Here is a 10,617-nt window from a genome sequence, read left to right as displayed (position 1 = left end):
CCTCGCCTGCGCTCCCACTTCGATCGCCCGGGTCCAAGGATATCTAAGGAATAAGCCGGCTGATCTCGTCTCTTCCTGTGGATGAAAACCCGAGGACTCTGTCGAACAGGGACTGCCCCAAGTGCCCTCTGGCTTGATAGGGGATTTTTTTCTTTTCCTGTTTAATGGGGGAGAATCAGATATTTATGCATACTCTTATCTCTTTCAGGCTGCTGGGAACTTGGCAGACACAGATTAGAGACACCCACCAGCGAGCTTCATTGTTCTCTTTCTGGGAACTCATTCCTATGAGGTAAACTCATATGTGCATCTGCCTCTATGGGGGTGTCCGGGGGAGACAGATGTGGGCATGAACAGAACAAAGCAAGACTTCGCTATTTGGTTTGCAAAATTAATAGCCTACAAAGTTTCTCAGTAAAATTTAGGCAGATGTTTTTCTGACTTTTCAAATATTCTGTTGTGTCTAACAGAAGACAAAAATTAAATGTAAAAGTAATTTAAGTAAAACTTAATTAACCTTGAATGGATTCCTGTGCTTGTTAAAGGGCAAAGCATAAACTTCTGTTTCTCCATGGGCTTTCCATTTCTGACTCCCTGGAGAAGTGAGAGAAGGTGTGAGAACCAGTTTTTCCACCTGGAACTCTGGACGCTTTCTCAGGACTTTATTCATGAAACTTGGTCTTGATGCTAGAGAACTGATTATTCTTAATAGTTAATTAGCACCACAGATGTGGTCCTGAGAGTAAATCAGACTTTTATTAATGCTCCAGCATGGGGAAATTTGTTAAGAAATCCCAAAAAGTAGGGGCATGTCACTTTTATTGTGTTGTCTCTCTTATTCTTACTCAAATCATTTTTATAAATCACAAATCTATTTAAGATGCAATGAACTAATTCATCAGTTTGGTATTTTCACTTTGCAGTGCAATCCCAACGCACACCTGAATTCCAGCACTAACGATGAGCACTTCCCCTTAATTTATGCCCCATGAAGCTTTTCCACCCCTTCCTGCATTGACAGTGCCCACACGGTCTCACAAGGATCCTGGGGTGGAGGCCATCTCCCTGCCACGCTCTGCCTATGAGGTCAGGACCATGCAGTTCTTTCCACAGTGAAGAGCTCACTAAAAGTTTGGGGCACTTCAGTGCCATGTCTCCCAGCATGTTTGTGAGACTGAAGAGGAAAATGTTTAATGTTTGTTTTATCCATTAGAGCAGAACCTCTGCGAAAGAAAAAGAAGATAGATCCTAAAAAAGACCAAGCAGTAAAGGACCGTTTGAAAAAGAGGATCCGGCGACTGGAAAAAGCTAGCCAGGAGCTAATTCCTATTGAAGATTTTATTACACCTGTGAAATTCTTGGATAAAGTGAGGTAAGAGTCCTCTAGGGTTAAGGTCCTCAGGGCAAAGGAGTTCCATCACCTTCAGGTAGTTTTCTCTGCAGTTCATACCAGTGATTAGAAGGGGTCAGTAGCCTTGGACTGACTTGGCCTTGGTTTGAGTCTTTTTCTCCTTGATCGTGTCTCATGGGAGTCAGAGAAAGAAGTCCTGGGTGATGCTCTTGAATGGCTTAATGTGGGAAAGAAACTCTGAATTGTTTGATAAGCCAGGCCAGAAGCTTGACTGAGTTTGTATCAAAAGTTCACACTGTTGCTCTTTTCCATGAGAAGTTGTAGCTGTGACTGATGATTTGGGCCTTGGGTCTGCATTCCTTGCCTATCCTGGTAATAGAAAACCCTAAGCCTCTTGCTTTGTGATGAAGATGCTCATAGTTGAGATGTGTTGTGTGCAGGGTTGGCAGGGTTTCTGTCTTATAAAAAATGTGTGCCATTTATAAAGCAGCACCTCGCCATATAAGTGGTACACAGTAGATGCTTTTTTGGTACTCCAGGGCTGATACAGGCTCGACTCCCTGGGATTTTGGTGTCCATTCATTATACCGTTTCACTTTTCTCCAAAGTCACCTCTCACCAATGGTAGTATCTGCCTGGGGGAGAGGAAGTGCCACCATTGTCTCCTCAGAGTGTCACTCTCTTGTCTCCATGTAAAGCAGATAGCACCGGTTTCCAGCATCAATTGCAGCTGCCACCACATTTAACATTCCATTCCTTAATTTGTCCTAAACTTTGACTTGCTTTCCTGAGTTCCATCTGTGTCTAGCAGTGAGGATGCTTGGGCCATATGCAGTCACCCAGACTCCCTGGTCAGCAATGTCAGTGCTCCCCAGCTTCACACCTGAATTTGTGTTCCCAGACAGCGGCCTCAGGTAGAGCTCTCCTTTGAGGAGAGTGAGCGGAGAGCTTTGCTTCTGAAGAAGTGGTCCCTGTACAAGCAGCAAGAGCATAAGATGGAAAGGGATGCTATCAAGTCCATGCTTAAGGCCCAGCAGGAAGCTCTTCAGGAGCTGCAACTCACATCCCCAGAGCTCCATGCAGAGGCCATCAAGCGGGACCCAAGTCTGTTCCCCTTTGAGAGAGAAGGGCCAGATTACACGCCACCGGTCTCCAGCTACCAGCCCCCTGAAGGCAGGTACCACGACATCACCAAGGTGTACACACAGGTGGAGTTCAAGAGGTAGAGCTGCAGGCAGCTGCCTAAACACACTGCCTTTGAGATCCAGAACAACCAAGGCTCAAGCCTTCTTGTCACAGAATTAAGCATGCTGTGAATAAATGTAAGTTTAATCAAGTGTCTCTCTATCTTATGTTAGAGTCCAAATTAATTCACCTGAGGATGGATGTGGGTGAGAGATGCTGCCCTTCCTTATCTGGTCCTGGGAAGATGACCAAGACTTGCCCATTCCTTCCCCCACCCCCAGTAAAAAGGAAGATTCCAGTTGTGTGGGGCAGATGCCACCAACAGGAGGCAAAAAGTAACCCTGAGGAGCAGAGGTGAAGGATGGTGCAGGCTGTGTGCTGTGTGTTGTCTGCACAAGTGGGCAGAGAAGAGGCAGGCCCTTCCTGGGTGGGGCAGATGGAGAACACGCACTTCCTCACATTTTGGGCAGGGCCAGCTTTGTTTTAAGCTGGGGAGGGAGGCTGAAGAGAGTGGAGCAAGCCAGAGACACACTAGTTAACAAAGTTGCTATGTTGCCTAGGAGGGTGACACCTGGTGCTAAGAACTCTTTTATTCAAGTGTTGTTAATCTGGAATGGTGACTGTATTAATGTGCTAGGGCTGCCAAACAAAATGCCACAGACTGCATAGTTGAAACAGACATTTATTTCTCACAGTTCTGGAAGCTAGAATTCCCGAGATCAAGGTAAAAGCAGGGTTGGTTTCTCTGAAGGCCTCTCAGCCTGCAGATGGCCACCTTTTCACTGTGTCCTCACATATTATCCCTCTGTGCCTCTGTCCTAATCTCTTAAGGACACCAGTCATATTGGATTATGGCCTACCCCGATGACCTCATTTTAACTTCTCTAAGGACCTTATCTCCGAATATAGTCTCAGATATACAGGGGGTTATAGCTTCAACACAGGAATGTGGGGGAACAATTCAGCCTATGACAGTGAGGGTCCATTGCTACTTGTGACTTGCATCATCACCCCAGGAAAGTTTTGGGTTCTTCACTACCTTAGTACAGATAAACCAGGGAAACATTTCTTTTGAATAAGAAGTTAAATTGTCTTAATATGCGGTTCACTTTTGGTTTAAAAACTAACAAATTTGTTATTACTGCATAAAAGCATTGCCTAAGGAATCTCAGTCCTTTGGCTCAACCTAGAAATAAATGCTGAATCCAGCCACTTTTTATGAACTCAGTGCAAAGGTCCAAACCTTTGTCATCTTTTGCCTGTTCCATGTAGCAGCCAACTGCTGTCTACATTGGGCACTCTCCCCCCAGATCCTTCTTGTCAGCAGCCAGAGGTCTCTGTAAGATGCAAGGTTGGCTACCCACCACCCCAAGAATCACATCCAGACCCTTGATCATAGCTTACAGCCCTCATCAGCACATGGCAGTTATTGCTCATGGCCTGTGTCCACAACACCCCCCTCACTCACTCACACACACTCCTCTGCTTTGCATAGTTTGAGGTTCCTCATCCAGGCCCAGGCTCAGACTGAAGCCTTCCCCACCTCCCTGCCCATCGCAGGTGCTTGGTGGTACTGCTTTTGAAACGGTAGGTTTTATAATCAATTCAGTGGGTCAGGGCCAGCAGTTTTAACTTTTTATTTTGAATTACAGATTCAAAGAAGGTTGCAAAAAACATGCAGGGAAGTGCTGTGGGCATCTCCCAGTGTTAACATCTTACACGCCATAGTTGTGTCAGTACCCAGAGACTGATACCGGTACAGCCCACAGCATATTCAGAGGTCCTGTTTTGTCTGCACTCATCTATGTGTGCGCCACACAATTTTATCATACACATAGCCCTCTGGAACCACCAGTCAAGATACTATCACCACCCCTTAATAGCCACACCCACTCCTCCCATGCATAACCCTGGCACCAGTAACCAGTCTCCATTTTTATAATTAACATCAGTTCTCCATTGTTACATCAATGGGACCATGCTACATATATCCTTTTAAAATTTTTTTTAACTCAGTAAAATTTCCTCAAGTTTCATCCAATTTGCTGACTATACAAGTTTATTTTCAATGGCACTGAACATGTCAGTGTATCACACACACTATAGACAAGGATTGTTTTATGAAGCTTGTTTTACTTATTATAGTCTTTTGCTTTTGAAATAACCAAGTCATGTTCTTGTCATTTTTATTTTTTAAATCCAAGTTATTGACCATTTTGTACCTACTTAAGATAAAGAGTGACTGCTTAGATTTAAAACAAACCACAATATATTCTGTATGTACCAGATCATAACATAGAACACTTGTCAGTCCCCTAAACTACAACTGCAACTGTTTGAAGGTAACTTGTCCATTTCAAGGTGTGATCCCAAAGTCTCACACCCTGCCCAGCATGTAGCAGGTGCTCAGATGTTGTGAAAGGTTGAACACAGGAGCAGATGCAGGAACATTCTGTCCAGAGCAATGATTATCTGTTAATTTGGGACTCACTGAGTAGCCAAGAAGGAATAGAACCTCCTAACATAGCATTTAGCTCAGGCAGCCCTCAGCCCTGCTGATGACGGGGAATGTGGCTCCCATGCAGAGAGCCCCTCAGGAGTGCAGTGTTGGTTGCTGCTCCCAGGCTTTTCCTGCCCAACCCAGGAACCCAAGGAAGCTACTGCAATTTCAGGCATCACCTGTAAATCACAGAATTCAAATGTCCCTTCCATGTTTCAGAGTGAAGAGAAAACTTGTAGAATTCTTCCCTCTTTCTTCCTTGGCCAGAAATGCTCGTGAAAGCATACAGCCACAAGGGAGATGCCCTGGTTGGCTCAGACACATCAAAGCTACCCACTGGGATGGGGGTACCCTGGTTCTTCTTTATACTTGCTTCTACTCCCGGGGTCCTCTGCACCACCCCCCCTCAGATATACACTGGGAATGGGTCTGGGGTCCTATGTGTGCCCCCCACCATTCACAGGTACATGCACACGGAGGGGATCATGGGGTCCTATGTGCACCCCCCACAACTCATACCCGCAATCACAGGGACTCTTGGGACACACAGGAGAAAATGCATATGAGGAGATATTTTATTCTTTAATGTATGCCTTCCTGAAGTGATGCATTATTTTGCCCCAAAGAATGAGTTAAAAGATGTCTGACCCACCACCTGTGGCCAGGTTGGGGCCCAGTCATGAGAGATGTACTAAGACCCAATGAGTCCTGCTACCCAGGAATAGAGTGGGCAGGGTGCTGGGCACGTGGCCAGCCTGGCCCTTAGCACCATACATGGGGCCTGCTATGAAGCCACAAGATGCTAAATCATTTTATGAGTAATAATAAGACCTCTTTGAGAACTAGAGTTCTTGTTGGTTTATATACATATATTTTTAAAACAGCTACACCAGTATAAGCATACAAAATTCTAATACTCCAAGCACAACAGATGTCAGATGCAATATCTAACAATTTCAACAATTAAACTGTAGATTTAATTTTCAGCTTCTATTTGGAATCTAATATGTAAAATGGCTTTGACATAGTCCACATTTTCTGAAAATGATCAGAATAAGTTTTAAGAAAAGCAGACCAAAATTCCATGAGTCATGGGCTTGGGTTTCTTAAATGTCCATGAACCCTTTTTATGCAAAGTGGTGTGTTCTATAGCTGTGTGCATTTCTTAAAGACCGGAATCTTACCTATTGTGAGCCTAGTAGGTACAGCGTGCTGATCCAGAGGTCCACGTTGCCTGTATCTGCAGAAGAACTGAGCGAGTGGGCCATAGCCAAGTGTGAACATCAGTAGCTGGTAATGCATTGTCATCACTACGCCAGAGCCAGATACGTATTCATGGCAGCACACCACTTAGCTACTTCATTCTGACCCCTCTACATGTCCACACCAGTCAAGGTTACCACTCGAGAATTTACCTGGGAATTCCAGACCTCAGGACAGCCATTTCCTGTGCTGTTGTCCCCAGTGAAGAGCATGAGTCAGCCCGACCTTGCTGCTCATAGCAATTTACAATGATGCTTGGCTTCCTGGAAGCTGTGCAGTGGGTGAAATTGTCTTCCGGAGCATAGAAGCAGTGGGGCACCCTGAATGCAGGTGAGGGGTGTGCAAGTAGAGGTGGATATGTTGGGCCCCATGTTCCAAGCCAGGCAGAAGCTCCTAGGTACCCAGTAGAATGTGTGGGCCAGTCACAGTCCTTAGCGTCGTGCAACAGCCCCACTTGAAACAGACCAGAGGAAGCCATGCGGGGGCACTTGTCACTCGTCTTTCTCCTCCTGTGGCAGAGGGAGATGCCAGTCTGCAGGGGGGCTCTGCCTCAGAGTCCACACCAGGGAGTGCTTCCGTGCAGCCCGGACTCTCGCACGCTCGCTCTCACAGAGGGACCGCTGTGTAAAGGAGACCCTGGTCACTTCCCACCTCACATGGCTCTTGTACCTCTCTTCCTGTCAGCATCCTCCCAAATACAGTGTATGGTACATACCACTCCAAAACTCTGCTTCCACCTAATACACCTTGGCGATTGTTCCATATTAGTACACACAGATCTAGATCATTCTTTCTCCCAAGCTACTGGTAAAAACGACAATTGACCCTTGAACATGGGGGTTAGGGACGCCAACTAGTTGTGCAGTTGAAAATCTGCAAATAACTTGAGCCGGCCCTCTGCATACACAGATTCCCAACTGCAGATTGAAAATACAGTTGACCTTTGAACAACACAGGTTTGAACTGCTCAGCTACACTTAAAAATCTGCAATAAGTGGGCCCATGCAATTCAAATCTACGTTGTTCAAGGGTCAACTCTATTGTGTAAATCACCATAATTTGAGAAAATTTGAAAAATGGGCCCACTTATTGTGGATTTGTCCCAGTAACTCTTGGGCCTCAGAGCTTGATACCTTTGGTTGACCTAAGCAGGTTACCTGCTGAGACCAGCTGCAGGCTGAGTTGGAAGGAGAGACAAGAGTCTGAAAAAGTGGCCAGAGGGAGGAAAATAAGGCAAGAGACACATGCTCAGGGAGCCCTGGACAGGTGAGGAGTCCAGACAACAGGTGCCACTCAACCCGCAGGCTTCTGCCACTCTCCCCCCAAAATAAACACAGGGCAGTATATCACAACCATGGCGGGTGCTTAATAAATGCCAGACACTACACTGGCCACTTTAGACATATTAATTTCACCTTATCTGTCTATTTGTCTTCACTTAAGCTCTATTGCCTCAGATGTTTTTGTTCTTATTTAAAAAGTGATCAGAAATGCAAAGTAGAAAATGAGACTCCTAGACCTCTCCCTGAGGCAGTTAATAACTTTCCAACACAATTTTAGGGCCAAATTTTAGAGCTATCACATTTCCCTAAAGATAGAATAATCTACTGGTTAGTGTATACTTCCTGCTTTTATCATTGAGCAATATACTGTAGGTACCCTTCCATCCTAAAATACATTACTATCTATTGTTTTTAGTGTAGTACTCCACTGTGTGGACTGAGTTATTTGGTCAAATGTCTACCAGTGGAATTTAGAACACTTTCAATTTTTGCACTATAACAACAGGGACACAAAAAATGGACATTTTGAACTTTTAACTGTGCTCTGTTACTCAATTACTTACCTAGGATAAACTTCCAGAAGTAAAACTGTGGGGTCAAAAGGGATGCATCTGATGTTTAGACAAAAAGAATACCTGACACTCCACCAACACTTCACAAGGACATCTGACTCTCCAAACCCCTATCGACACTCCTGACATTCCAGTAGGCAGAAACCACTTATTGGCATTTGGTTTTATTTTTGAATACCTTCAAGTCCTTTGTCAACTTTTCTATTCTGAAATCATCCCCATTTTTCTTATTGATGTATATAAGCTCATACATACATTAAGGTTATTAATCTCTTGCCATATAGGCTACAAGCCCTTTTTTTTTTTTTTTTGGAATTCCACTTATTATGGACTTGTCATCATTTTCTTTTATACAGAAGCTTGGTTTCCACATCATTTTGTCTGTTTGAATAATAACAACGTTGAAGCAGCCGCCAGCCCTGCAGGCTCCTCTTCCCCAGGCACTCCCTATGAGCACAGCACCCTCACAGCTTCTCTCAAACTCACCACCCACAACAGCTTAAAGGCACCACCATACTCTAGAATGTAGATGCTAGAACAGGGGCTCTGTTCTCATCATTCCTGTATCCCCAAGAGTGCCCAACATGATAAATATCTGCTGAATACATCGACAACCAGAACCACCTCCCTACTGGTCTCTGGGTCCCTCCATAATGTATTCTCTCATCCTGGCAGCCAGATAGACCTTTTAAAGGCAGAATTAAATCTTGCTTCCCAGCACACGTCTAGGCTAGAACCTAAACCCTTTTTAAAGGCCCACCAGGTCCCTGCACCTCTCCAGCCTCATACCTTACCCCTTTATTGCCCACCCTTCTGCTCCAGCACCTGGCCCTCGTTCTTCAGTCGTAACCCCGAGGCTGGGTGAAATCTGCTAAGGCTGGTTCCTAGTTTTTCGGGACTTCAGCAATATCACCTGTGTAGGTCGGCTGACGACCTTAACACTGTTAGGGGGCCCCTCCTCTTTCCAAACCACTCTACTCCCCTCCTTGCTTTGTCTTTCAGTGTCTGAAAGCCCTATTAATATAATAACTTTAGGTATTTCTCGAAAGAAAGGAAGCACAAAAAGAGGTAGGACGCCGGAAGTGCAACTCTGGAGTCCCGGGGCCTGGAATGTGAGGAGGGGAGGCCTGTGCACTCGGACGCCCCAGCAATGCACCCCGGCAGGCAGAGCGCCACCCCCGGCCTCCCCAGCGCACCTGGGCCTCGGCGCTCTGGTGCTCTTCCCACGCACGGCAGCTGTCCAGGTCGCGCCGCCACTGCTCGCAGGCCGGCCGCTCACCGTGGACGTAGTAGTGGTGCAGAAAGTGTCCAGCACTGCGGCAGAGCTTCCACTCCGCGCGGTAGGCCTCGCAGGGGCGCGGCGGCTGCGGCGAAAGGCGCACCTAAGCCGGAGGCCGCTGCGCTGCCCGCCCCGGAACCCCATCCACCCCCTCCCCGGAAATGGGCTCAGTTAAGCCAGTCATCCAGTCCGACGAGGCCCCCGCAGGTCCCTGGCTCTCAACACACTTACCCTCCAGCCACTGCCGTCAGCCATGTCCGGGAGAGTGTCGAACACCGCCTCAGCCTACTAGCCAATGAAAACCGCGCAAAGAAATCGTCATTCCGCGATCTGACGACTTAAATACTCGCCCACCTCCTTGGGACGCACCAATAAACAGGACGTCCGGGTGGGGCAGCCAATAACAGCCGGGGGCGGGGCTCGCGCGAAGGGGCGGAGTCCAGGAAGGCTGAGGGCGTGTGGGAAAGGTAGGAAAACTCTGCGCAGAGCCATCTCCGCTACAGTGCTGACAGCAAGCGTGACCCCACGGTGTGCGGCGGGCGTTCCGGGCTGCACGGCCACATTAAGTTGGCCGTTTCTGAAACGGCCAATTCTTTCCAATAGCTGTCATTTTCATAAATCTCAAAGATTGGGTTCATTTTAAGCACATATTGAGCAACTGTGCAGCGAAGCTGCCAGTTCTGCTACAGTGCACACTCGGGGGCGGAGGTGAACTTACAAAATACCTGGGGTTGGCTGGGCGTTACGTGTTGGGGGTGGGGTGTCTAGGACGCGGGATGACCTCCTGAGGGAACCCAGGCTGGAAGTGGAGGCTAAAAGGGCGTTTTGAGCACAGTAGCAGACTGGTCAAAGGAGTGGAGGCTATGAGTGGAACGGGTTACACGTCCGTGGGCAGCTCATATGTCTGATTAGAAGTGGACGTTTTGAGGCAGAGAGCCCTGCAATACCAATGCAATGGTCTCCAATTCTGCTAACCTAATCATATGCTGGGGAGCCCCCTTACAAGGGGTTGCTGGGCCTTCTGTATGAATGAGACTGGGTCAGACTCCCTGTAGGTGGACCAGAAAGCTGCAATTTTATTAGGGGTTCTGCCAAGTTGGCTGACCAAGGTTGGAGAAGACACTGTGTAGCAAGCAGGAGGTTTGCAGGCCAGGCTACTGCAGTAAGGACCAGGACTTTTGTTC

The 10,617-nt window shown here is 47.0% G+C and overlaps 2 protein-coding genes across 3 annotated transcripts in view; one reads left to right on the top strand and one right to left on the bottom strand.

Moving 5' to 3' along the window:
* The window catches only part of MRPL40 (mitochondrial ribosomal protein L40), a 3,167-nt gene extending 479 nt beyond the window's left edge, over window positions 1–2,688 (top strand). The window contains exons 2-5 of one of the 2 annotated variants that reach the window (XM_015592017.2): window positions 209–292; window positions 924–1,086; window positions 1,214–1,372; window positions 2,253–2,688. In XM_015592017.2, the coding sequence (XP_015447503.1) occupies window positions 1,082–1,086; window positions 1,214–1,372; window positions 2,253–2,577 (489 nt within the window). In that variant the 5' untranslated portion in view covers window positions 209–292; window positions 924–1,081 and the 3' untranslated portion in view covers window positions 2,578–2,688. The remainder of the gene's footprint in view (window positions 1–208; window positions 293–923; window positions 1,087–1,213; window positions 1,373–2,252) is intronic. The other variant, XM_006915243.3, reaches the window with a different exon arrangement.
* Window positions 2,689–4,156: 1,468 nt separating this feature from the next.
* On the bottom strand, window positions 4,157–9,805 carry CUNH22orf39 (chromosome unknown C22orf39 homolog). The gene is made up of 3 exons (XM_015592016.2): window positions 9,665–9,805; window positions 9,351–9,518; window positions 4,157–6,919 (listed from the first exon to the last, which is right to left on the bottom strand). Exons 1-3 carry the CDS (start codon window positions 9,686–9,688, stop codon window positions 6,791–6,793), a joined length of 321 nt encoding a protein of 106 aa, XP_015447502.1. The 5' UTR covers window positions 9,689–9,805; the 3' UTR covers window positions 4,157–6,790.
* Between the last annotated feature and the right edge of the window lie 812 nt (window positions 9,806–10,617).

Source organism: Pteropus alecto, unplaced genomic scaffold, assembly GCF_000325575.1.
Source record: "Pteropus alecto unplaced genomic scaffold, ASM32557v1 scaffold135, whole genome shotgun sequence".
NCBI classification, from domain to species: domain Eukaryota; kingdom Metazoa; phylum Chordata; class Mammalia; order Chiroptera; family Pteropodidae; genus Pteropus; species Pteropus alecto.
This window is presented reverse-complemented; position numbering and strand designations above follow the sequence as displayed.

Bases quoted from the DNA above. Each gene is read 5' to 3' on its own strand.
- CUNH22orf39 (XM_015592016.2), bottom strand. From the start codon at position 9,688: ATGGCTGACGGCAGTGGCTGGAGG. The intron at 9,519-9,664 runs GTAAGTGTGTTG...CTTTCGCCGCAG, and splicing joins CTGACGGCAGTGGCTGGAGG to CCGCCGCGCCCCTGCGAGGC. The intron at 6,920-9,350 runs GTGCGCTGGGGA...TCCTTTACACAG, and splicing joins ACCAGAGCGCCGAGGCCCAG to CGGTCCCTCTGTGAGAGCGA.